The following is a 26,901-nucleotide window of genomic DNA, read 5'->3' on the forward strand; positions in this document are numbered from 1 at the left end:
CAAACATCTGTGCCTGTTAGCCTTCCTCATAAGTTTTGTGCTGCCCAAAGCGACTGTGGAACTTGTTATGGCAGACATCTGTTCCACACCAACATATGTTCAAAGTTATTGTTGTTCAGTGTTGATTTTCAACGGGTTTTGAAATGTCGCCAAGTTCAATCCCAGCACAAAGAGGGATAAGGTTTCCAAGACGTGTTAGTGCTAAATAAGACATGATTTGGGTTTTTTTTTTGAGGCTGGAATGTAAATCATCTGCATTGCTCTGCTTTTCCATTGTCCCCTGCTGAGTACAGAATATCCCCCTTCCCCCAGAAGTCTGTGGACAATGTGGCTCACAGTTGAGCAGGTACCGATTTTGGTTTTGAGTCAAACTCCACAGCCACTTGAAAGACATTCACCTTTATTGCTTGGGTTTTTTTCTTCTCTCCCTGTGGGTGGTCCATCCTTTTTAATGCATTGGATTGCACGGGGAATCCATTTCATAGCTCAATGCCAAACTCAGTTGATTCCTTGCACTAGGAGTAGTGCTCATGTGTTCCATCAATGTTTGTTTGATTGCCAATGAAAGGAAAAATTATCTAAGAGATGTATATGAGTTAGTTTCCCACTTTCATTCCCAACTTTCACTCTGCACTAAGAAGCTAATTTTACTGACTTAGGCCATTTGTTAAAATTCTTGTGATATGGCAAAGCCGGCATTTATTGCCCAACCCCAGTTGCCCTTGAGAAGGTGGTGGTGAGGCTTCTTCTTGATCCGTTGCAGTCCGTATGGTGAAGGTTCTCCCACAGTGCTGTTAGGGAGGGAGTTCCAGGATTTGGAACCAGCGACGACTAAGTTCATGACTCCTGATGCTAAATGTTTGTTTCGTTTGGAGTTGTTTAGCTCTGTGGTGGTGTCTTGTCCAGGTCAGCTCTGTCTTCAGTTGACCCACTGTCATCAATGCTATGGCCAGAAGAAAAGGAAAAGAAGCAGTACTTTCTTAATGTGTACATAACCCAAAGTGATCGTGTTTCTGCCTAATCTATACCAGGTGCGTTATTTCCCAGTAATTTATTACTTGTCCAGCTCTGAGCAATTGTGTGAAAATCGTCAATGAATACAGGCTGCAAAAAAAGCACAGAGCTGAATGTGAGCTTTGGGGTATCTGTATTTTTATATTAGATACAATGAAATAACAAATCTGTGGTCTCATTACTAGGATTCAGATGATGTTTCTGATATAACCATGTTGTAATTCTTCCAGGTATCGATTACTTACTTAAGTATTCATCAAGTTTTATAGATTTTTCGATGGTCGATGGTGGAGGGTGGTGGGGGGGGGGGAGAGAAAGTTTCTTTTGACTTGGCAGTTATTCTAAAACCAGTGAGGCTGACTGTGTGATACCAGAGCACAAATGTGAGTGAAACTCTTGTCTCTCTGACTTATTCGCCCCCTCCTTATCCCAAGCCCTGCCAATTCCTTCGGTTCCTATCTCCCGGTCTTACTGCACTTTCTAACAGCCAGTCTCACTATTACTTAATTACTCTGTCTTTCATCCTTGCTTATTCCCTTCCCTCTTTTTCATTCTTTCTTTCACTTATTCTTTCTCTCTTCCTATTTTTCCAATTTTTTTTCTATCACTCTTTCTTCCCCGCCTCCTTCGACTCCCCCTCCCCCCTTGCCCCCACTTACCGCCCCACCCCTTGTTCCCCCTGTCAATCTCCCCCGCCTCGCCGTGCCCCACTTTGCGCGCGCGCTCCCTTCCCCTTCTGCTTGCTCCTGCTCCTACTCTGTCATATATCCTCTCCAAGAATTTTATAGAAATCAGCCAGCTAAGTGAATCAATCAGCAACTTTCAGAGAGGGGAAAAATAACTTGCCATTTTTTCCTGTTTATATGAACGAGCATTAGGACATTGTGGAGGAGATAAGGGAGTATTGACTGCATGGTGATGATTGTAAAGGAAAGTAATTGACATTTATTTGAGTGACTTTTTATCTCCATCTTCTCAATTTCTGTGTGAAACTTCGATTATAGTAAAGGAACCTTCAGGAAGGGAGATGGTGGAATATTACAACAAGAGTTTAAGGAAAAGTTACATAACAAAATGTACTTATTTTTGGGGAAGTTATTATGAAGTTTAAATGTGTATTATACTGCCTATGTTATGTGTTGGTAATAAATTACAGATTAAATTCAGATAAAGTTTCAGTGATTGTTTAACCTTTGGTGAAAACATCGTTGCACAGTGACTGGATGGAGCATCCTGGCCATTGATTGTCTTTTGTGGGACACAGAAGGGGCAAAAAAAAAATTACAACTGTCACCAATGTTAAATTACTGTAGAATTGATTATATTTGTGTATTATAAACTTTGAGTGGGCAAAGCTCTCATTTCTGCAGGAAATTTAAAATCGCACTATACATTCCCTCCCTTAGTTTAGTTCTGCAGTAATGGGCCGGATCTTGCTGGAGTGGGGCATCTTGCAGGGTGTCCCGTTAATTAGACTTTTTACTGCACCCTTCAGCTCAAAAATTCTTTGCGCTGTAGCTTGCTGGAAGTGCGAGTGATAATGGTGCGGTGAGGGCAATGGGGCATCTGGGACCTCAGTGAGACTAACAGTCCATCTCATTAACCAATGACATTTAAGGATTGAGAAAGAAACAGAGGAGCGACTGAGAAGGGGGGTGAATTAGAGTCCAATCCGGTACAGAAAGAGCAATGAAGAGAGGGAAAGAAAGATTGGGTTAAGAGAGAGAGAATAAAGAGACAAAGGAAAAGTAAGAAATAAATGCAATAATTTTAAATTTGACATTTGTTAAATCTTTAAGAACAATTTACCACCTAAAGGAATGAGATGCCACAGTTTAAATCGTTCCCTTTTTGGGCCAGAGAGGTTGATTGGCATTGCATTAACAATTATAACTTCGTTAAAAAGGTACTTATGCTGCTAATTACCAGACTAAATTTTCTGTGACGCGTTTAATGGGTAATTAATGTGCAAATTCAACAAGTTATTAAAAATAATGGGAGGGCTAAGAGTGAGATGCATTTTGTGTGTAGCAAATGGCAGTGTGGCGTAAATTGACCAGCAAATTCTGGAGATTCACAACTCATGGCGTATCTCTCGATCCCCGGAACTTGCTGCCCGGTTTGCACGTTAATAATGGCGTGCGTCGTTAACACGCTGTTCTTTTTCCAGCAAGATCCGTTCCCACTATTTTCAATGGCCAAATGCCTCTGCGAAGAATGTCAATAATCTTACTGTAGGTTTAAACTGTTCTGCAGCGTACATCGAGTTAATTAAAATGTGTGCGTCTGATGTGCCCACGGTCCGTGAAGCATGCTGACTGGCTCAAATTTGACTCGCTCAAAAGCAACCAATCAGAAAACACATATACACATGTATTCTGCAATCTCTCAAAATATTCCCATTCACGAAAAAAGGTGCCAATTGCATCGGGGGGAGGGAGCGAGAGAGAGAAATTACAAGTCCTTTAAGCGGCTATGTTAGTTATCCCATCTATCCATACGCTCTTAAAACATTTTTTGTACGATATGATAAATACACACAAAAAATTCAACAGTTCTGGAAAAAGTTCAACAAGTTACCTATGATTCCATCTTCCAATAGCCCAAACAATGTTCTCCTGCACAATCCCCTTTTTCAGGAGGCTGGGACTTGCCTGTTGTTCTGTTCCCAGAGCTTTCATTCTTAAGTTGGTCCTTAACTGGGAATTTCCTCAGGAGGAGGCGGGGGTGCTGGGAATGCAGAGCTAAAAGGGGGAACAAAAGCAAAAAGGTGAAAACCTAAAGATGGGGAGAAGGGGGAAAAACTCAGCAAAGTTTATTTGTATATATATTTTTTAAAAAGCTGTACTAGGGTATCAGCCTCGATTTTGCGCTCAAGTCTCTGGAGTCGGACTTGAACCCACAACCTTCTGACTCATCGGCTAATACCTATACCGGAGACCATGTAGCATTAATTATGTTGTGAGTCTGTCTGTGTTTACATTGGTAAGGGTCTACACCTGTCTATCTACTGGTCTCGAAATTTTATGCAATTTTCTAGAAACATTTGCACCAGGACTCTTTCTTACCTGTTACAGTGCAGATGTTACATTGCCACTGAAGGCTTTTCCTCTTCTGTTTGCGTAGTCACCTCCCTTTGTTTACATGCTATCCCCCCACGACAGTGGGGTCAGCTTCCAAATGTGTGCTCATGCCATCCAGCTCTTCCTCGTCGAATTATCAGGGATTTTGCTGGCGACAAAGACATATAACTCCCCACCCACCAAGTAATAAGTGTTGTATTAACAGGACAGAGAGAAAGGAGTGAGTAGGAATAACTCACTAAGATGGGCAACACTAAACCTATATGTAATTACAGTTTCTGTAGGCTTCTCTAATGGAGTGGATAGTGGATCATTATTCCCGAGCTGTGACAAGCAGCTAAAGTGTCTTGCAATCTGTGTATGATTGTTGCTGTCCTATATCACGATTTGTAGACTGGGGTAGACTATTTTATTGACTAACCTCAGTAAACCGCAGTATAATTATATGTTCATTTAATTTGCTACAGACTTAATCTCTGGTAGAGATGTTCTTTGATGCTGCTGACTGCTGGAATAAATAGATTAGTCCCAAAATCTTCGTGTTTAACCTGATATACCACATTTACAATATTTCAAAAAAGTTTTCTTTATTTTATACATGTTGTGCTAAAAGGACAAAACAGAATAAAAAACAGTTTTCCCCTATGTTTTGTGTTTTTGTGCAATCTCCCATCTCCCACCATCCCTCCTAAACCGTTCTTACTCATACCAGCTTATGGTTCCATGGGGGCACACCCCGAGTTGCATCACCCAAGTGACTTTCCTTAGTGTGCGAGTGTTGGCAGGTTATTCCAGCATGGAAAGCATCACAGCCAAGTCCTGTCCACGTGTATAAACTTTCCAGCAATGGTCACTAGGTAACAATCAGGAATGGGAAATTCTCCCCCCCCCCCCCCACTCCCACCCTACTGTTCCAGCTGAGATCAGCTAACTAAAAACGGACTGGTTCTGAAATTAAGATGGCTATGGTACCCCACCTTGTGTTACCTACTGTTGCCTACTGACCAGTTGGAGGCTAGTGTGTCTTTTCTTGGTTTCCGGCAGTCCCAAAGCACTTTATAGCCAATTAAGTACATTTGAAGTGTAGGCAATGTTGTAATGTAGGAAACACGACAACCAAATTACCCACAGCAAACTCCCACAAACAGCAATGTGATAATGACCAGGCAATCTGTTTTAGTGGTGTTGATTGAGGGATAAATATTGGCCAGGACACCGGGAAGAAGTCCCCTGCTCTTCTTTGAAATAGTGCCATGGGATCTTTTGTGTCCACCTCAGAGGGCAGACGGGACCTCGTCTCATCCAAAAGATACCTGGAGACTGGGATTGATTTTATGCACATAATTTGTATGCAACTATCTTCCATTCACTGCATTTTGCTTGAGAAATCAACCTGCTTTTATCGGGAGATGTTGTTGTAGTTTCGGTCATGAGTTCTGTTTGTTGTAGTTCATAGAGACTCTCTTTAAATAGACTACAGACTGTTTACTGTAGTGCTCTGTTTAAATAGACTCTTGTTTGCTGAGTAAAAATACTTTGTTTGCTGTAAAAATAGACTATTTGCTGTGAGCCCTGCCCTGCCTCCAACTCCTTGGCTGACACAGTGCTGTCAATAGACACTCTATCTTGGGTCACATGTTCAGTATCCTTTTTTTTCCCAACCAGATTCCTCGGGGAAAGATGTCGGCCCCATGCTGGGCTTGAAGAAGTCTAGCTCTCTTGAGAGTTTGCAAACAGCCGTTGCTGAGGTCAGGAAGAACGAGCTTCCCTTCCATCGACCCCGACCTCACATGGTCCGAGGTCGGGGTTGCAACGAGAGCTTCAGGGCTGCAATTGACAAGTCCTATGATGGACCAGAAATTCCAGACGATGGTAAGTATTCTGTGATGCACACTTTTTTTTAATGGTTTGAATGTTTTATTTTGGGCTGGTTTCACATTGTAGAAAAAGAATCCTAGGATTTTTTTCCCCCCTGTATGTTTTCCCTTGGCCTCTTCATGGTCCATGATGCCAGCTGAGGTTGTTCCAATGAGGTTCCCAAACTGACAGGAAGGCAGTAGACCATTTTGTCACCTTTCTAGTTCCTTTACTTGAACATCAAATCTGACTCTTAATGCACTGTATCTTGTTTACCTTTGGGGTGTCAGATTATAGATCAGCAACCCTTTAACGTAGGAAAACTTAACACCTTAGATCATAAACTTTCTTTAGCAGCATGCTTCCTAAATTGTGACAGCAAATTGATTTTGTAATTAATGAAAACCACAGCATAGGTTTCTGTTCATACTCCTCATTACACAGACTCCATCATTCAGGAAGAGGCCATTCAGCCCCTCAAGCCTGCTCTGCCATTCAGTTAGATCATGGCTGATCTGTTTCTTAACTCCATTTATCCACCTTGGATCCATAACACTTAACAAAAATCTATCAATCTCAGTTTTGACATTTTCAATTGACCCCCCCCCCCCAGCCACAACAGCTTTTTGGGGGAAGAGAGTCCCAGATTTCCAGGTGCACTTGCCATCTCATCCTCTCAAATCTTCCTGACAATCTCACATTTGCTTTTCCTTTCTCTGGTGCTCCCAGGTCATCACTCTTAGCCCATTACTTTTTTGTTGTAATGAAGGATTATAAAACATGATTGCAATCACAAAAATGTTGGAATGGATTATGAAATTGGAATACAACATGTCCCTATTAAAACTCAGTATTCAGCATTTCTCCACTAAGCTTCAAACTTTTTATTATCTTGTTGTCCATCTTCATTTGAAATTGCCATACTTAACAATGGCATGTATCTAGAGCTGGTGCAGAGACTGTGCTTGAGATTCAACCAACAGGATCATTCAATCAGTCTATTTAGAGCAAGGTAAAATTGAAAGGGAATGAGACGTTAAACCATGGTCCGGTTTGTCTGTTCTGGTGGGTGTTAAACGATCCAATGCCACTGTTCGAATAAGAGAAGAGAGCTTGTTGATGCATTTTGGAAGGAAAATGATGAGAGGCAATATAAACTAAATGTTAAAATTGTAAAGTGGGTGCAGGAATAGAGAGACCTGGGGGTTCACTTACACAAATCTTTGAAGGTGTCAGGACACGTCGACACGGCTACTAATAAAGCATATTGGACACTTGAGTTTATTAATAGAGGCATACAGTACAAAAGCAAGGAAGTGATGGTGAACCTTTATAAATCACTAGTTAGACCTTGGCTAGAGTGTTATGTCCAATCTGGGCACCACACTTTAGAAAGGATGTCAAGGCCTTGGAGAGGGAGCAAAAGGTATTTACCAGAATGGTACCAGTGATGAGGGAATTCAGTTATGTAGAGAGACTAGAGAAGCTGGAATTGTTCTCCTTAGAGCAAAGAAGGTTAAGTGGAGATTTAATAGAGGTGTTCAAAATTATGAGAGGTTTCGATAGGGTAGATCGGGAGAAACTGTTTCTACTGGCAGGAAGGTCAGTAACCGGAGGACACAGATTTAAGATAATTGGCAAAAAAGCCAGGTGGGAAATTAGAAGAATTTTTTTTACTCAGTGAATTGTTATGATCTGGAACCCATTGCTTGAAAGTGATGGAAGCAGATTCAATAGTAACTTTCAAAAGGGAATTGGATATACTTGAAAAGGAAGAATTTAAAGGGCGATGGGGAAAGAACGGGGGAGTGGGACTAATTGATAGCTCTTTCAAAGAACCAGCACAGGCACAATGGGCTAAATGGCCTCCTTCTGTGCTGTATCATTCTATTATTCTCCCAGTACCCTGCTTAAACATTCCTTCCTGAACACTACTGCTGGGTGAGGAGAGAATTGTCTGGTCGTTCACCTCATTGTTTGTGGGATGTTGGTGGTGCAGAATTGGCTGCCATGTTTGCCTACATAACAACAGTGACAGCACTCCAAAAACAATTCACCATGTGAAACACTTTCAGACATTTCAATGTGATTAGAGACTGTGTAAGTTTGAATACTGGTATTAATAATTTGCAGTTTAGGGCTAGGGTGAATGTTGGGGAAATGGTTTGTGACAATGGTTGCAGGATATGACTGGGGTCAGGCTCAGGGGTTTATTGGGGACTGTTTGCAGTTCCTGTATTATTCTAGTGATTAATTTGTCTATCATTCACTAGATATATTGTAACATGAAAACTATTTTTCAGTTGCAGAGCCAAATCTTTATGTTATTGAGGTGGCAAGTGTATATATCATAAAGACACTTTGGGTCACTGAAGACAGAGTTATAGAGATGGTTTATCTTACCATTCCTTTCCTCCCTCATATCGCTAGCAGTTGATTACTGGCTTATTTCACGCATGAGAAGAAACTGGTATCTCATGAGCAGTTTCATTTCTTTGAGTTGTAGGTTTTCAATATTCATGAAAATCACTCCTATAATAAACCGCTTGTGGTGTAATAGCCAACATTTGTTTATGTGACAGACACAATGACTCCAACTCCACATTGCTATTATTAAATTCATTTTTTTCATCTATAGACAAGGTCACAGCAAATTAATTTTTCGGAGCAGAGCTAATATACAATGATTTTTTTTTCTTGGTGCCGTTTATGATTCTCCTGAGTCCTTTCCTCGTGATATAAAAAAAAAGAAAAACACGGCTAGTTCTGCGCTTTCTGTTGGCTGCTTGTTACCGCAGATTGGTGCAGCGACCCAATCCATGGGAACATAGGAGCAGGAGTAGGCCATTCACCCCCTTGACCCTGTTCCACCATTCAATTAGATCATGGCTGATCTGTATCTTAACTCTATTCACCCACCTTGGTTCCGTAACTCTTAATACCCTTACTTAAAACCCTATCAATCCCAGTTTTGAAATTTTCAATTGACCGCCTTCCTCAACAACTTTTTGGGGGAGAGTGTTCCAGATTCCCACTACCCTTTGTGTGAAGAAGTGCTTCCTGACATCACCCCTGAACAGCCTAGCTCTAATTTACAGGTTATGCTTCCCTTGTTCTGGACTCCCCCGCCAGAGGAAATAGTTTCTGTCTGTCTACCCTATCGAATCCTTTAATAAACACCTCAATTAGATCACCTCTTAATCTTTTTTACACGAGGGAATACAAGCCTAGTCTATGCAACCTGGCTTCATAATTTAACCCTTTAGCCCGGGTATCATCCTGGTGAATCTGTGCTGCACCCCCTCGAAGGCCAATATGTCCTTCCTGAGGTACAATGCCCAGAACTGAACACGGTGCTCTAAATGGAGTCTAACCAGAGCTTTGTACAGCTGCAACATAACTTCCACCCATTTCTATTCCAGTCCCCTTGAGATAAAGACCAATATTCTATTAGCCTTTTAAATAATTTTTTTGCACCTGTCCACTAGATTCTCCCTCAAAGACTACCTGTCCAGTAATCAAATGTGCCCTGCCTTGGCTTCTCAGTCACGTATACAGCCCCTCATGGGCGCAGATGTGCTAATAGCTGTGGAACTGAGGCAGTGGATTTTCTTTCCAATTAATGATTTAAAAACAAAAGCCGTTGGAATTTCTGATGCGTCCTCAAGTTACAGAACTGCAGGCTCATATTAGCGCTGTGACCTGTCGATGATAGGAATTGCATAAATTCTGTTGCTAATGCCTACTTTAAGGCCATTTACGGCAGGTCCCTCTGAAGAGAGGTGACCGGTAGCTCACATGACATAAATGGGAATATTAAATGTCCCTCTGCGTTTGTAATACTCCTCTTTAAAATAAAATATAAACAAACCCAATTACTTATTTATAAAGCTTCAACAGCTATTATAAACAGAAAACATTCTGGATGACAAGGAAATAGGAGTTTTATTCCCACTTGTGAGGCCAAGTAAAGCTTATTGTGGAAATACAAATCCCATGTCAATGCCCTTCCATTACTAATCCTTAAATTATTTAAACAGGGTACGGACAATAACCATTACCACAAAATAGCAAGTATTGAGGGGAGAGGTCGCAAAATGCTGCTCTGTTATGAAAAATACTTGGGGACCGTCAAACAGTTTTTTTTACAAATTTCCATCAATAAATTTGTGTTTTGTTTGGGTGGTGAATCAGTTTTTAAAAAAAAATCCTTGCCAAATTTGAGGGGCACCCCCACCCCCTGAAATTCCCCTTTGTTTCCTTACCAAAAATCGGGTCTGGAGCTGATGTGCATTTTGCGCGTAGCAAGCTCCCACAAACAGCAATTTGATGACCCAGATAATCTGTTTTTTAATTATGTTGGTTGAGGGATAAATATTTGCTAGGATACCGGGGAGAACTCCCCTGATCATCTTCAAAATAGTGCTATGGGATCTCTTGTGTCCATCTGCGAGTGCAGACAGGGCCTCTGTTTAATGCCTCATCCAAAAGACGGCACCTCCGACAGTGCAGCACTCCCTCAGTACCGCACTGGATATTGCGCTCAAGTCGCTGGAGTGGGATTTGAACCCACAACCTTCACACTCATAAATAGGAAAATTGGAGAAAAATTAATTACCCTACATTACTCTCACTCATTCCTAGTAATTCGTTTCAGAACATTGGTGGAAGAAGCTTAAGAGGAGTTTGCCTCTCAATATGTGTTGGATGGAGAATGATGCAAGTGATGGGAGAACTGGAGAAGAGTGGAAAAATACACTTTTTTAAAAAAGCGTTCTTATCCTCAAAGGAAAAAAATACAAACGGCTATGCACTGATGATTTTTTTTTTTAACATGTCTATGTATTTTTTTAATCTACTGCAGCGGATTCTGAAGACAGCTCCCAGTCAGGCCATGAGACTCCAGGCAGTGAATCCGCATTACAAGGGACCGCGGAGCTTGAGGACGTGGAGAGTTCAGATGGTAAGACAAAGAAAGAGAAAAAGAAGAAAGACAAGAAAAAGAAGGTGAAAACAAAAGGAAAAGTGAAAGACAAAGAGAAGAAGAAAGAAAATGAGAGTCAAGAAAAGAAAGCTAAGAAGAAAGGATTCGGAGCAATGCTTAGGTATTTAATGGAATTATCAGTGCATGAACTGACCTGGTTTTATACATTTTATGGCCTAATTTATACTGTTCAGGGTGATATCAGAAAGCACTACTTCATACAAAGGATAATGGGAATCTGGAACTCGCTCTCCCAAAAAGCTGTTGTGGCTGGGGGACAATTGAAAATTTCAAAACTGAGATTGATAGATTTTTGTTGGGTAAGGGTATTAATGGTTAGGGAACCAAGGCGGGTAGATCGAGTTAAGATACTGATAAGACATGATCTAATTGAATGGTGGAACAGGCTCAAAGGGCTGAATGGCCTACTCCTGTTGCTATGTTCCTATATGTTCTAACTTCCAGCTAATGCTATAGGATAAACAGGAGCTTTTCCCCATAATTCTGATACAAGGTTAGAATTGGTATGGGTTTGATGATGATGGTGATATCAGCATTGATCTGTTGAGCTGTAAAAGGTTTTATAGATATGAAAGACATTTGTGCCTTCAGGTGTTTATTGGTGATCAAGTACCCACATTTGGAATTTGGGCTCCGAGACCTTTGGATTTGAGAGTTCGTGAAACCAACCCATTCTGGTAACACAGAACTTTGTGCAAGTTTCTCTAGACTGGCTGTTAAGAGTCTCCACCCAGCTGGTTTTCCACTAGCTCACCCAGGTTTTCTGGCAGTAAGGCGGCCCTTTATGATTTTTTAAAAAGTCTTGGGTGCTGGAGGCCCACGGATCGATCCTGACCTCGTGCTGAGCAATTCTGAACCTGCTTGCTAGTGGATATGCTACATTTTGACTTGGAAGTTCCAGCTGGGAAGGGGGAAATTAATGGGTTTCCATTCAACAATAACAACTTACATTTAACGTACTGAAACATCCCAAGGCTGTTCACAGGATTGTTATCAGGCAAAATTTGACACCGAGCCATATAAGGAGATAGTAGGAATTGCGACTAAAAGCTTGATCAAAGAGGTAGTTTTAAGGAGGAGAGAGGGGTAGCGAGGCAGAGATGGTTAGGGAGGGAATTCCAGAGCTTATGGCCTAGGCAGCTGAAGGCACAGCTGCCACTGGTGGAGCGATTAAAATCGAGGGTGTGCAAGTGGCCAGAATTGGAGGAGTGCAGAGTTCTCGGAGTGTTGTAGGGTTGGAGGAGGTTACAGAGATAGGGAGGGGAGAGGCCATGGAGGGATTTGAAAACAAGGATGTGAATTTTAAATTTGGGGCATTGCTAGATCGGGAGCCCATATAGGTCAGCGAGTATAGGGGTGATGGGTAAATGGACTTGGTGCAAGTTAGGATACGGGCAGCTGAAGTTTCCTGATTTATTCCCCAGTGACCCCCATTGGAAAATGCATGTATGTGGATGTTTCGGAAGAACAAGATTGAGTTTGGCCGTGATGTCCACTATACATGAATATCCATGATGAAAGAGAGCTACTTGGATCAGATCCTCGGAGGTTGGCCAGGCTTGTGGACTTCACTTCATCATAACTCTCCATCTTCAGGAGACATGGGGAGAAAATGAAGGTGGAGGGAGGTAATGGGCAGATTGAGAAATCTTCAAAAACGGCCTCTTTTTCGGGCAGACCAAATTATAGACAAAGGCATATGGGTCGCATTTGCTTCTTATCACTCTCCACTAGCCTAGATTTTCCAGTGATGCTACAAAATCAGACACTGGTCAATGAGGCAGTGGGGAATGAGAACAACATCCATAATACAGGATCTCTGCCACTGTAGCACCAGTCCCAATTTTTAATGGCCAAAATTTTATTTTAACAGGTGCAGTTAAAATCTTTTTTTCTTTTTTTTTTGCTGTTGCCAACTACTTGCCATGCATGTGTTGAGGGACTGTCTTTTACCCCACCTCTCTTCAGGTGGTGCACAATTGTTTTTCAATTAGTAATTCCCCAGGAATTCTCCTCTACACTTGTTTCTGGGAGGAAGAGGAGGAGAACAGGTAAGTGAGCAATACAACATCTAAGCATACAGTTAGAAGCACTTCTACATCCATATGATTGAGTCACAGTGCCTCTCAAGGCTTGGCTTTCCAAAGGAAGCCATCACAGATTTAGGACACATGCTGCACAAAGACCAAATCCATCAGCGGGTCTGATAAAAGAAAGAAAGAACTTGCAATTACGTACTGCCTTTCACAACTTCAGGATGTCCCAAAGTGCTTTATAGCCAATGTAGTACTTCATTTGAAATGTACTTACTGTTGTAATGTAGGGTATCGCGGCAGCCAATTTGCACACAGCAAGATACCATAAATAGCAATGTGATAATGACCAGATAATGTGTTTTTTAGTGATGTTGGTTGAAGGATAAATATTGGCCAGTGGGATCTTTTACGTTCACCTGAGAGGGCAGATGGGGCTTCGGTTTAACGTCTCATCCGAAAGACGGCACCTCCGACCGTGCAGCACTCCCTCAATACTGACCCACTGACAGTGCAGTACTCCCTCAGTACTGCACTGGAGTATCAGTCTGGATACTTTACATTACCTGTAAAGTGTTTTGGGACGTACTGAGATCGTGAAAGGTGCTATGTAAATGCAAATTTTTCTTTCTTCCTTACTCATTCCCCTGGGTGATGGCACATGTTGTGAAGTGCTGGCATGGCTGGATGCCCTGGGGCTTGGACCTGATTCTTTGGGAGGAAGAACAATCAGAATGGGCTGTTGAGTACCAGAATTCAGATGTCACTGAGTGAAAGGAGCCTCAGAAAGGTTTCTTTTTTTAATTCGTTCATGGGATGTGGGCGTCGCTGGCGAGGCCGGCATTTATTGCCCATCCCTAATTGCCCTTGAGAAGGTAGTGGTGAGCCGCCGCCTTGAACCGCTGCAGTCCGTGTGGTGACAGTTCTCCCACAGTGCTGTTAGGTAGGGAGTTCCAGGATTTTGACCCAGCAATGATGAAGGAACAGCGATATATTTCCAAGTCAGGATGGTGTGTGACTTGGAGGGGAACGTGCAGGTGGTGTTGTTCCCATGTGCCTGCTGCCCTTGTCCTTCTAGGTGGTAGAGGTCGCGGGTTTGGGAGGTGCTGTCGAAGAAGCCTTGGCGAGTTGCTGCACTGCATCCTGTGGATGGTACACACAGCAGCCACAGTGCACCGGTGGTGAAGGGAGTGAATGTTTAGGGTGGTGGATGGGGTGCAAATCAAGCAGGCTGCTTTGTCCCGGATGGTGTCAAGCTTCTTGAGTGTTGTTGGAGCTGCACTCATCCAGGCAAGTGGAGAGTATTCCGTCACACTCCTGACCTGTGCCTATTTCAGGATATAATTTTCCGATGGATAATCTGGGGGTAATGTTTATTGGATCTTTTCTAACCTTCTTACCCTAGCTTATTTTGGCTGTTCTATGTTAGATTACTCCCAATGAGTTCCAACTCCCCAGACCTTCTGGAGTGACTCTCCTTGCCTTGAGAACTAGGTGAGCTGACAGTTACGTACCTGGGTAAACAAACAACAAACCCTGCTTCGTAATTGGGACAGACCTGGTGCACATGCTGGTCTAACTGGCTGCTCCACTTCTCTCTCTCTCCCTCTCTCTCTTCCCCACCACCCCCACTTCCCTTCCCGCGTGCCATGCCCCTCCAGCACGCGCGCGTGCGCGCACGCTCGCCCTGCCCTGACTGAGTGACTGAGTTTAAAAGAAACAGTTGCTAAAAACTAGTCAAAAATAACATCAGTTTTGTCACGGTGGAGTATGGAGGGATTGGAAGGAAGAGAAGCAGAGCTTCATGACAAATCTGCAGCTGGCATCTGTCCTTCTATCTGTGGCGCCCTGCATGGCCTCCCTCCCCAGGGTTTGACATGCTTACTCATAGGTAGTGAAACCTGTCACAGTGCTTGCTCTACTTCTCTCTCACCCCCTCTCTCTCTCTCCCCCCTTCCCTTCCCGCGTGCCCTGCCCCTCCAGCGCGCGCGCGCAGGCTCGCCCTGCCCCTGCCTGTCTGTTGGTATGTCTGTCCCTCCCGGGACATTATGCCGAATTGGGCCTCCCTCCTTTGCCTGACTTCTTCCAGCAGCACTTCCAGAGCTGCATCGGAGAACTTGCTCCACTAGAGCCTTCTGCTCTGCTATAAATCCGTTTCGCTGTACCCCCAGCCCTTGAAACTGCTGAAGACCTTTAAGTCATTCAGCAGTGTGCCAGTTCCTGCCCTGCCAATAGATGGTGCCCAAATTAGAGTCATTCCCGCTTCCCCTAGACTCCTGAAACTGTTGGCAGGATCGGATCACCTCACCACATCGTGTGGGTGCAAACTGCACTCCTCCCTAACTTCTACTCGGGGATGAAAATCTAGGTTTCTATGTAGATACAGGTTTATCTTTATTCTTTGCCATCAATGACACTTTCCTCAGAAAATACTCCTTTTCCCCCCTCCCCTGTCAAAGGAGTTTGTTTGGAGTGTAAAACATGGTTTGAACCCAAGGATGGAAAGATGATTGGCGTCCCCGCAGTGCTGCTTCTAACCTCGATGCAGAGTTCACTCGTCCAGGACCACGGCGTATGGATTTAATTTGTCCAGATGAAGTTGCTTTGTGAAAGTGAGGACCATGTGGTAAGATGTGTTAGACAGTGTTCTTGCATCTGGTTTTTGAATCCAGCTCCAACTGATTAGATAAAAGTTTCCTGTGCAAAGGCCCTACACAAAATCAGTTTGAGCAGTGGTCTGCCAAGTTTTGGGAGGGCTTGAACACATGGTACTAAACTGGAGCTAACTTGGTAATTTCACATGAATGGCTGGTGTCAGAAATGAAAATGTCACATTTGTGCTGGTGGTGCTCCTTTGAAGCTGGGCCAAATCATTTCGGGGAAGAGCAGAAGGAGCTTTTCTGTGCATGTAGTCATGCCTGACCTGGCAACGCTCGATTCTGACACCATAACCCCAATTTTAAACTAACCCACCCGGTGTGAATGAGGCGGGTTCAGGTCGGGCGCCCGTTTTACACCCCACCCGATTTTACTCTCCGACTTCAATCAACAAAGGGGGGCAAAACTGGTGTCTGCCTCCTCCTGCCAGGCGCATTACATTAAAATTGGGTCTTGCATGTCTCAAATGGAAAGTGTTCTGTTTCACTTAATCGCCCCTCCCTATCCCTGTGATCTCCTCCAGCCCAACAACCCTCTGAGATCTCTGCCCTCCTCCAATTCTGGCCTCCTGCGCATCCCCGATTTTCATTGCTCCACCATGACCATGCCTTCAGCTGCCTAGGCCCTAAGCTGTGGAATTCCCTCCCTAAACCCCTCTGTCTCTCCACCTCTCTTTACTCCCATAAGTCAATCCTTAAAACCTACCTCTTTGACCAAGCTTTAGGTCACCTGACCTGATATCTCCTTATGTGGCTCGGTGTCAAATTTTTGGCTGATTACATTCCTGTGAAGCGCCTTGAGATGCTTTACTACGTTAAAGGCGCTATATAAATGTAAGTTGTTGTTGATGATGAGCACGAGAAATTCACCAAAATTATTATTTTTTAAAAATCAATTGAAATGTCTGCTTCACCAGCTTCATTACTAATGAACTGTGTGAGCAAGGAAGCACACTGAAGTAATAATAACTTGGAATCCACTCCGAGCCTGAGGGGCAATTTTTTCCTAGCTGTACCTGCGGTTTTGTCTATTTTATGAATTAAGTTCTCTAAATAGTTCAGCCTTTAGGTAAAGGCTTTCTTGGACTGAAATCGTTTTGAACTTCACCCTGTGATTTCCATAAATGACTTCTTTGCTGTTCCGTTCAGTGACTTACCGACTCCTCTCCCCCCTCCCCCACCCCACCCCACCCCACCCCACTCCACCGCAAAAACACTCACCGACATTTTACAGAAATGACTACCTCTCTATAAACTTAATCCAAACTCTGCTGGCAGTCCCCCTGTTTGAAATGTCAAAGCTATTACAGTGCAGGAAGAGGTGCAAATGGTTTTGTTCAAGCATTCTCTTCATTGAAAACCCAGGAGTGACAGAGATTTTTCCCCATGTTCCCCAAACCTACAGCATTCATCTTTTATAAGCATTCCTTCTCCTGTGGCATAAAGCCAACCAAGGGGTGAGGGAGGGTTCTTGCACAACCAGCCATTTACTAATGTATGCTAATATTTTTTTTATTTTTCTATTCCTATTGGTTTATCTGGCAAAATGTTTCCACTCGTCTTAAATTCCCAGGTTTAAAATTGAGCTTGGCTCATGACTTTCATTTGAATACAAAGCAAATATTGGCCTACGCAGGTTTACTTTTGGTATTCATAGAATCATACAATACAGAAGGAGGCCATTCAGCCCATTGTGCCTGTGCCGGCTCTTTGAAAGAGCTTTCCAATTAGTCCCAATCCCCTGCTCTTTTCCCGTGGCCCTGCGATTTTTTCCTTTCCAAGTATTTATCCAATTCCCTTTTGAAAGTCACTATTGAATCTGCTTCCACCGCCCTTTCAGGCAATCCATTCCAGATCACCATAATGCTGCATTAAAAAAAAATTCTCATCTCCCCTCTGGCTTTTTTGCCAATTATCTTAAATCTGTGTCCTTTGGTTACCGACCCTCTTGCTAGTGGAAACAGTTTCTCCCTATCTACTTTAAAAACAAAATATTCTTTATGACCATTTAAAAAAAAAATGTAAAGACTGGAATGTGTTACTTGGGCGTTGACATGTGGAGTTCTGCATCTCCCTGGTTAAACTGCAGTGCTGACTAGTGAAAACGTACATTTGTATTTTGTTGCCTTGTTGCCATTAAAACTTAGCCTCTTGGGCACTTTCTATAAAACACCAGCCAATCTTCATCAAATTTCAAATGTTGGTCGTAATGTTATAAAGTACGAGTACCCATGTCGTCTGTATTCTGAGAATCGATCAAACTCTGCAATCATGCAAACTTGTCTCGATATATCATTGCAGGAAAGGGGAAGGTTTTCTATGGGGACTCTTTCTCGTTTAAGAAAAAACTCTTCTGAATAGTGCACACACTCCAGTGCAGTACTGGGGGAGTGCTGCACTGTCGGAGGTGCCGCTTTTCAGATGAGACGTTAAAACGAGGTCCCGTCTGCCCCCTCAGCTAGATGTAAAAGATCCCATTTCGAAGACGAGCAGGGGAATTTTCCCCGGTGTCCTGGCCAACGTTTATCCCTCAACCAACATCACTAAAACAGGTGATCTGATCATTATCAGATTGCTGTTTGTGGGACCTTGCTATGTGCAAATTGGCTGCCGCGTTTCCTACATTACAACAATGACTACACTCCAAAAGTACTTCATTGGCTGTAAAGCGCTTTGGGATGTCCTGAGGTCGTGAAAGGTGCTGTATAAATGCAAGTCTTTCTTTTTCTTTACTGCCCTCGAGTGTCAGTGTCAACTTTGTGCTCAAGTCTCTGGAGTGGGACTTGAACCCACAACCTTCTGACTCAAGAGGCAAGAGTGCTACCCACTGAGCCACGGCTGAAACAAGTATTACAAGAAGATGCTGAAATTCATCAAGTGGCATTTTCAAAAAAAAAGTGCTGTCTTTCAATTTTTTTTCCCCCCGACTGGTAATTTAATGGGGGAAGAAAAGAATTAACTCAGAACAGAATTTGTGACACCAACCTTTCCTCAAACATTAACAGTCAATACACGGCGACCTTAATGAGGCCATAATCTATCTGGTGGTACCGATAAATGATTGTGTCAGGTCGCGGCAATAACTGCTGGCCGTTATGCTAATTACAGTTATCCTGTGATGACTTTTATAGCTTTCCTCTGTTCTGTGAGTAATTACAGTAAAACAGAATCCTTTTATTAAAACACAAGAGAGGCGCGTGAAATTTGAGACGTGGGAGTGGATGAAGAAATGAGGAAAGTGGAGGTGGCACAAAAAGAGATGATAAGAAACCTTTGAAATATATACAAATTAAAATGGTGGCATACCAATGTAAGAAAAAGAAAGAACTGGCATTTTTATAGCGTCTTTCACAACCTCAGGATGCCTCAAAGTGCTTTACAGCCAATGAAGTACTTTTTGAAGTGTAGTCGTTGTTGTAATGTAGGAAACAGGGCAGCCAATTTGCACACAGCAAGGTCCCACAAACAGCAATAAGGTAATGACCAGATCATCTGTTTTAGGTGTTGGTTGAGGGATAAATGTTGACCAGGACACCTGGGAGAACTCCCCAGCTCTTCTTCAAATAGTGCCATGGGATTTTTACGTCCACTTGAAAGGGCAGAAGGGGCCTCTGACAGTGAAGCACTCCCTCAGTACTTCACTGAAGTGTCAACCTAGATTATGTGTTCAAGCCTCTGGAGTGGGACTTGAACCCGCAACCTTCTGACACACAGGCGGGAGTGCTACCCACTGAGCCAAGGTTTGCATTTTGCCACCGAACGGCAGGGCATAGATTCATGCCTGGGACTTCTCCCACATTGCAAATTCCCAGTTGTGGTCAGGGCAGTCCAGGATCAACTAGTGAAATCACTGTGCTCAAATCAGCTCATTAACTTCCTGGAGGCTGGAGGCACTGTCATAGGAACAGGAGTAGGCCATTCAGCCCCATGAGCCTGTACGGTCATACAGTTGGATCATGGGGGTTGATCTGTATCTTAACTCCATCTTCCCACCTTAATATCCTTGCCTAACAAACATCCATCAGTTTCTGTTTTGAAATCTTCAATTGACCCCCAGCCTCAACAGCTTTTTGGGGGAAGAGAGTTCCAGATTGGCAGGAGACATAACAGTCCCCTGGGTAGCTGCTGACTCTCAACGGTCATGGTTGGCATGGATGAGGAGGGGCAGAAAGTGAGAGAAGGAGAAATATAAATTCAAAATGGATATAATTTTTAATAATTAACTAATGAAAACATTTTATTCATAATTCTTTCCCATTCTGACATGTGCATGGATGTGACCTCATGTGGTCAGTGGGAAAGGTTACACAGCCTGTTCCTCGTTCATTCAAACCACCTCTAATCATACATTGAAATTTACCTCATGGGTTTTGTTGTTTGTACATTGTGACCACCCCCAGGTCTGGGTGCGAGAAGTGGGTTTGGACGTGAGAAGTTCTAGCTGGCTGTTACAGAACTTTGCGCGAGGATGTTAAATACCCAGGCATATCACACGCACACGCATCCCCGAGGCTACTTAAACCTTCCGAAATCGTTTTGAGAGGAAACATTCGGCGAGTCGTCCTGCAAAACCCAGTTGCTGCTGCCTCTGTGCTCCGGTCTTTCAGGTCTGGCACTCGGAGTCAGAGAGCGAGGGACAGGATAGTGAGCCCCTTCACAGCACGTTGACAGGAAATGGGTCAGAACACAGCTGGACAGGAGTGCCCAGCAAAACAGTGTCCTCCTCCCGCACATGTTGAAAATACCGCCTTGGGGATGAGCAAGGGAGATAGCATTCTGCTTCTAATTTAGGGAAAAAAACGAGAGTTTAATACTGTCTGTGGTGGAAAATTAAAGCAGACTGCTTTAAGAGGGAGAAGTAATTAATGGGAAGGAAATTCCTTTGGGGGGACCGTAAATGGACTGTTCTTAGCCCATAATTTCTGAGCTAGGGATTGTTTCCCACTTTGCTAGAAATTTTACTTTAGACACTGGGTCAGAGAATTAGAAAAAGGATTGATCATTTCTTTTTTGGAAAATGGATTGGATTTGAAGAAAATGAAATGGATTTTAAAAATTTTCAAGTGCTCCGGAATTAGAGACTTGGCTGCTTTGTTTCAATTTTTTTAACTTTTTGGTGCGATACTGTGAATGTGTGGCTGGGTTTTTCTCTGGTTTTGCCTCTCCCAAGAAATCACATGGCTGCGAGGGGGGCTACAGAAGTGTTTAGTCATGGTGCTCCAGCCAGCATGAGCTTGGGGTGGGCCTGATGAACCAGCTGGTCTTTTCCTTCCCGTCATTTTCTTATATTCGTACTTGCGTATATATACATAAACCAAAAACACCTGTAGCTTGTGATTGCATGTAATGAGGCATCTGAGTTTTAATTTTTTTTAAATGGAATCATGGTTTGGGATTAACTAGAATAGGGCATTGGGTAGTGATGACCATTTGAAAGATTATCCCAAGGTAGAGATGGGGATTTAGGAAAACGTGATGAGGGGAGATGAGGAGAAATTTTTTTACGCAGCGAGTTGTTATGATCTGGAATGCACTGCCCGAAAGGGTGGTGGAAGCAGATTCAATAGTAACTTTAAATACTTGAAAAGAAAAAATTTGCAGGGCTATTGGAAAAGACCAGAGGGAGTGGGACTAATCTGTTAGCTCTTTCAAAGAGCTGGTACAGGCATGGTGGGCCCAATGGCCGCCTCCTGTGCTCTATGATGCCAAAGATTGGAATCTATAAGGATGTTATAGATAAGGCCAAGTGAAGATAGCACTGTCCTGGAAAAGTGTGAGTGGTTTCCCTCCCCAATCAATTGGCTCAGTAGTGGGGAAAGTGTCTACAAACATATACATTTTTCACCGATTCCCTATCGACAGATTCAGAATTTACTATTCCCTGGACTTCCAAAGAAGAAATAATCCATGCGAGTGGTCACAAGCTGGCCCTGAACAGGCTGGAACATTTTAAGGAACACCCCTTCCCCGACTATTCTTTATTTCTTCACCAAGCAGTGGTTTCGCTCAATTTCCATGTTCATTCCCCCTTCCTTGTTCAATCTCGCATTTGATGCTAATTGTGTCCCTGCAGATACCACATGTTAAACGTACAGGCAACCTTTCATCCTGCCCGCTGCACATCATAAACCTATTTCCATTAAACACATGAAAGTGATCCCTCAATTGGGAATGGAACCGCTTCCTATTTTTGTCAGGACTGAGCACTCCCAGATCAGGTATAGCGTGATTTAGGTGCAGAGTAGTTAGAGAGTACCTGGTAACTTGCTTATGAGTTATGGTCAGTGCCTCTAATGGGATATAAATCATATCCCACCTGTCATTATGTAATGCATTGTGCTTATACCATATCTTTAAAAAAAATTAATCTAGTAAAGAACTGGGTAAAATTAATTGGGTAAAGAAACTAATCAGATGGATATTATGGTGCACTGTATTCCTTTGAGGTCTCGTTTGAATACAGCAAGAGGCAGTGAGAGTGCTAATTAGGCTTTTGTGTGGTGTGGGTTTTAAAATGTTTGTTTTGAACATTTCTATTCAAGTGACTGTTCAAAGGAAAAATTATACCAGTAGTTAGAAAGTGATATAATTTTACGCCCATGAAATATGAAAATTATTCATGAAAATAAAGCAATCTCACGTGGGTATAAAACTCCCCTCTTCACTACTGCCCCCTCAACATTAATGAGGATTAGATGAACAGTTTTAAGTTCTCATTGCAATGCCGTGTTATTCACTCCCAGGCCCGGCTAGATGCGGGGTTAATGCTCTCTTAATTGTCTGCTCCCAAGTCATTTACACTATAGGTCTAAATGCATGGTTAACCTCTCTCCACGGTGCTTCTTCAAACACTCTTTTTGCCAGGTATCGCATGGTTTAGAAGTAGGGTAACCCCCTTTTATACAGCCATGCCAATCCGTCCCAAGTCACCCATAATCATTCAAAGGTTCAGAGTATAGCTCCCTGTTGGGCTTCATCAGTCAGTCATATGTTACTTACCCCACGAGTTAGATACAGGGCAAAACTCCATTCCATTAACGACTCCCAGATCACCAACAGCAAGGTTAGATGCAGGCTAAAGTTCTCCTGTTCTGTTCCCATCAATCACTTGTAGGCCACTTATACCATTTGTTAGATGCAGGGTAAAGCACCATTTTTCCCGCTGCATCAATCACTCCTGGGTCACTCAGTCCTGGTCCATCTCGCACTTGATGCTAATTGTGTCCCTGCAGATGCCACATGTTAAACGTGCAGGCAACCTTTCATCCTGCCTGCCACACGCCATAAACCTATTTCCAATAAACTCATGAAAGTGATCCCTTAATTGGGAGCAGTTTTGATGTCCCAGTATGTGTGGCAATACAAGAATAATTAACTATATTCCATGCTGGCTTTCTAACTTGAAACGATTGAATGCTGTGGGCTGGTATACACACAGGTATTCTCATAAAATTAAATGGAAATGTTAGTTTATTGGTGGGTGGATGGAGGGGGAGAAGATGGCAATTGAAAAAACACAATTTGCCAGTAAGAAGTATCTGAATTAATGGAAAATCTGCACTGTTTGCAATAAACACTCAACTGCAACAGCAACCGAGAAATTACGAAGTTTTAGAAAGAAAACAGAATGTCAGACACATAGTTGAAGCATGAAACCAGCTACGGTGAGAGAAACGGCAGCAAAGAGCTGAGATTTTTTTGGGAAGCTAATACACATATGCTTTAGCTTAGTTCTGGACAGGCAAACCTCTGGACAGCTTGTCTCTGCACCGGTTTGAGTATAAATATTGCATATTTTCTTCAAAAGCATATTTATTATTTTCGCCTGTTTTGCCCTGTGCTATCCCCATATCAATTACTTCTCAGACAGGCAGCTTTGCCTGATTCAGGCCTATTACAAATGGTACTTCATTGCATCTGCAGCCCTGGGAGTGATTTTCCCCCCTAATTTTTTTTCCGTGTTCAGTCCGTCTATGTAGAGGGTAATCTCCCACTCATTGTTGAGATCAGGAACTCCTACTGTTGGAGTTTCAAACAACAAAAACTTGCATTTATATAGAGCCAAGGTCCCACGGTTCTTCACGAGCATATCAGGCAAGATTTGACACCGAGCCACATAGAGATATTAGGACAGGTGACCAAAAGCTCGGTCAAAGAGCTAGGTTTTAAGGAGCGACTTTAAGGAGCGACTTAAAGGAGAAGAGAGAGGTTTAGGGAGGGCATTCCAGAGCTTAGGGCCGAGGCAGCTGAAGGCACGACCGCTAATGTTGGGTTAAAGGAAATCAGGGATGTGCAAGAGCTCTCGGAGGGTTGTAGGGCTGGAGGAGATTAGAGATAGGGAGAAGTGAGGCCTCTGTGTCAGAAGGATGTGGGTTCAAGTCCCACTCCAGAGACATGAGCACAAGATCTAGGCTGACACTCCAGTGCAGTACTGAGGGAGTGCTGTACTGTCGGAGGTGCCGTCTCTCGGATGAGACATTAAACTGAGGCCCCGTCTGCCCTTTCAGGAGGATGTAAAAGATACCAGGCCAGTATTTATCCCTCAATCATCACTACTAACAAAAAACAGATTATATGGTCATTATTTCATTGCTGTGCGCAAAATTGGCTGCCATAGGAACAGGAGTAGGCCATTCAGCCCCTCGTGCCTGCTCCGCCATTTGATAAGATCATGGCTGATCTGTGATCTAACTCCATGTACCTGCCGTTGGCCCACATCCCTTAATAGCTTTAGTTGCCAAAAAGCTATCTCACATTTAAATTTAGCAATTGAGCTGGTATCAATTACCGTTTGCGGAAGAGAGTTCCGAACTTCTACCACCCTTTGTGTGTAGAAATGTTTTCTAATCTCGCTCCTGAAAGATCTGGCTCTAATTTTTAGACTGTGCCCCCGACTCCTAAAATCCCCAACCAGCGGAAATAGTTTCTCTCTATCCACCCTATCTGTTCCCCTTAATATCTTATAAACTTCGATCAGATCACCCCTTAACCTTCGAAACTCTAGAGAATACAACCCCAGTTTGTGTAATCTCTCCTCGTAACTTAACCCTTGAAGTCCGGGTATCATTCGAGTAAACCTACGCTGCACTCCCTCCAAGGCCAATATGTCCTTCCAAAGGTGCGGTGCCCAGAACTGCTCACAGTACTCCAGGTGCGGTCTAACCAGGGTTTTGTATAGCTGCAGCATAACTTCTGCCCCCTTGTACTCTAGTCCTCTGGATATAAAGGCCAATAGTCCATTAGCCTTCTTGATTATTTTCTGCACCTGCTCATGACACTTCAATGATCTATGTACCTGAACCCCTAAGTCCCTTTGGACATCCACTGTTTTTAACTTTTTACCATTTACAAAGTACCCTGTTCTATCCTTTTTTGATCCAAAGTGGATGACCTCACATTTGTCTACATTGAATTCCATTTGCCACAGTTTTGCCCATTCACCTAATCTATCAATATCGCTTTGTAATTTTATGTTTTCATCTACACTGCTTACAATGCCACCAATCTTTGTGTCATCGGCAAACTTAGATATGAGACTTTCTATGCCTTCATCTAAGTCGTTAATAAATATTGTGAATAATTGAGGCCCCAAGACAGATCCCTGCGGGACTCCACTAGTCACATCCTGAAAATGTGTGTACCTACCCATTATCCCGACTCTCTGTCGCCTTTCGCTCAGCCAACTTCCTAACCAAGTCCGTACTTTTCCCTCGATTCCATGGGCTTCTATCTTAGCTAACAGTCTCTTACGTGGGACCTTATCAAATGCCTTCTGGAAGTCCATATAAATAACATCCATTGACATTCCCCTGTCCACTACTTTAGTCACCTCTTCAAAAAATTCAATCAGGTTTGTCAGGCACGACCTACCTTTCACAAATCCATGCTGGCTCTCTCTGATGTTTCCTACATTACAATAATGATAACACTTCCACAAAAAAAAGTACTTAATTGGCTGCAAAGCACTTTGGGACATCCTGAGAGGGCAAACGGGACCTTGGTTTACAAAGCAGGGCTCCCTCAGTACTACACTGGAGTGTCAGCCTAGATTATGTGCTCAGTGGGTCTTGAACCCACAACCTTCTGACTCAGAGGTGAGTGTGCTACCTACTGAGCCACAGCTGAAGAGGGAAGAGTAAGAACCAGAGAGAATGGACAGGTGGAACCAGGAACAGATGGATTGGGATATCAAACTTAGCTATAATTCAGTTCTGTGGGCAGCTTATTAACTTTTTTTTTTAAAAAGCCCTGAAACTTAGGTATTAAATAGTGTTCTGCCTATTTGCACAGAATTTTTTTGGTAGAGTGTGATCAGTTAAGGTTGTTCATATGTCTGAACCATTCAGAAATAACACTACAGGCAGCAATCACAAATGCTGGAAGCATTGAACCAATCACAAAGATTTCTCATGCAACTTGGAACAGGACAGATGCAGAAATGTCCTGTGGATATGTAGGTTAAGTGAGTAAACTATGAACAGTGAATGAATGTTAATTTTTTTGGGGCATTTTCACCTCAGACGGGAGTTTTGGGACATCCTCTGCTTCAATAACATCCCATTTGGGAGACTTTGTTGCTGTGCCTCCATGTTGGAGTTTACATTGCAGCTGGTTTAGCATCCATCAGGGAGTAGCATTTTCCAAGCGGTTCTATTTTGACTTTTTTCAATTTTAGCTTGTACTAAAGTTCATATCAATTCATCGGGTTGCCCCTGATGATGTCCCATCTTCCTTCATCTAATAGCAAAGTAAAGTGGCTCGCCCTGTCGCATAACCCTTCGAGTAATAACGTTTAAAAGGTTCTCCATGAATAATTGTGACGACTGCAGCCTTTTTGACTAATAGTTTGGCAGTGTGTACCATTCTTAGTGAGTGGTGGAGCAGACAGACATAGAGCAGGAAGCAACATACGAATCCGCCTACACAAATCTCAAAGATACTTTCATCAGCTTCATACAGCAGAATTACTATGACAGTGAAAAAATCAAATAGGCTGTTCTACAATCTCTGTGTACTTCTGTACCTCAACCCCTGCCCAGCACCACTTATATCCTAAATAAAATTTAATCTAGCCTTACAAACCCTGGCGCAGCCTAAAATACATTGAAATATGAATACTTGGCTTTTAAACTAATGCCTGGGAAGAATGCCCTTGGATTGGTTCAGTTAGGCTTGTTCGGGAGGGGGGGGGCGGGATTATTTCAGTGGATGGAGAACTTCTGATTCAAAAGAAGTTTTTGCTCTTGATACAC

The 26,901-nt window shown here is 43.0% G+C and overlaps 1 protein-coding gene and 1 long non-coding RNA gene across 4 annotated transcripts in view; one reads left to right on the forward strand and one right to left on the reverse strand.

Annotated features, from left to right (window-relative positions):
• The window catches only part of LOC137323945 (partitioning defective 3 homolog B-like), a 750,054-nt gene that overhangs the window by 420,535 nt on the left and 302,618 nt on the right, over positions 1–26,901 (forward strand). For all 3 annotated transcript variants that reach the window (XM_067988088.1, XM_067988089.1, XM_067988092.1), the window contains 2 exons: positions 5,763–5,969; positions 10,819–11,059. In XM_067988088.1, coding sequence (XP_067844189.1) covers positions 5,763–5,969; positions 10,819–11,059 — 448 coding nt within the window. The remainder of the gene's footprint in view (positions 1–5,762; positions 5,970–10,818; positions 11,060–26,901) is intronic.
• LOC137323947 (uncharacterized) overlaps positions 1–26,901 on the reverse strand; it is a 28,440-nt gene continuing 1,539 nt past the window's right edge. Inside the window, exons 2-3 of the long non-coding RNA XR_010963474.1 lie at positions 3,595–3,758; positions 1–943 (exon numbers count right to left, since the gene is read on the reverse strand). This is a non-coding gene — a long non-coding RNA (uncharacterized lncRNA). The remainder of the gene's footprint in view (positions 944–3,594; positions 3,759–26,901) is intronic.

Source organism: Heptranchias perlo, chromosome 7 (assembly GCF_035084215.1).
Source record: "Heptranchias perlo isolate sHepPer1 chromosome 7, sHepPer1.hap1, whole genome shotgun sequence".
Classification (NCBI taxonomy): Eukaryota; Metazoa; Chordata; class Chondrichthyes; order Hexanchiformes; family Hexanchidae; genus Heptranchias; species Heptranchias perlo.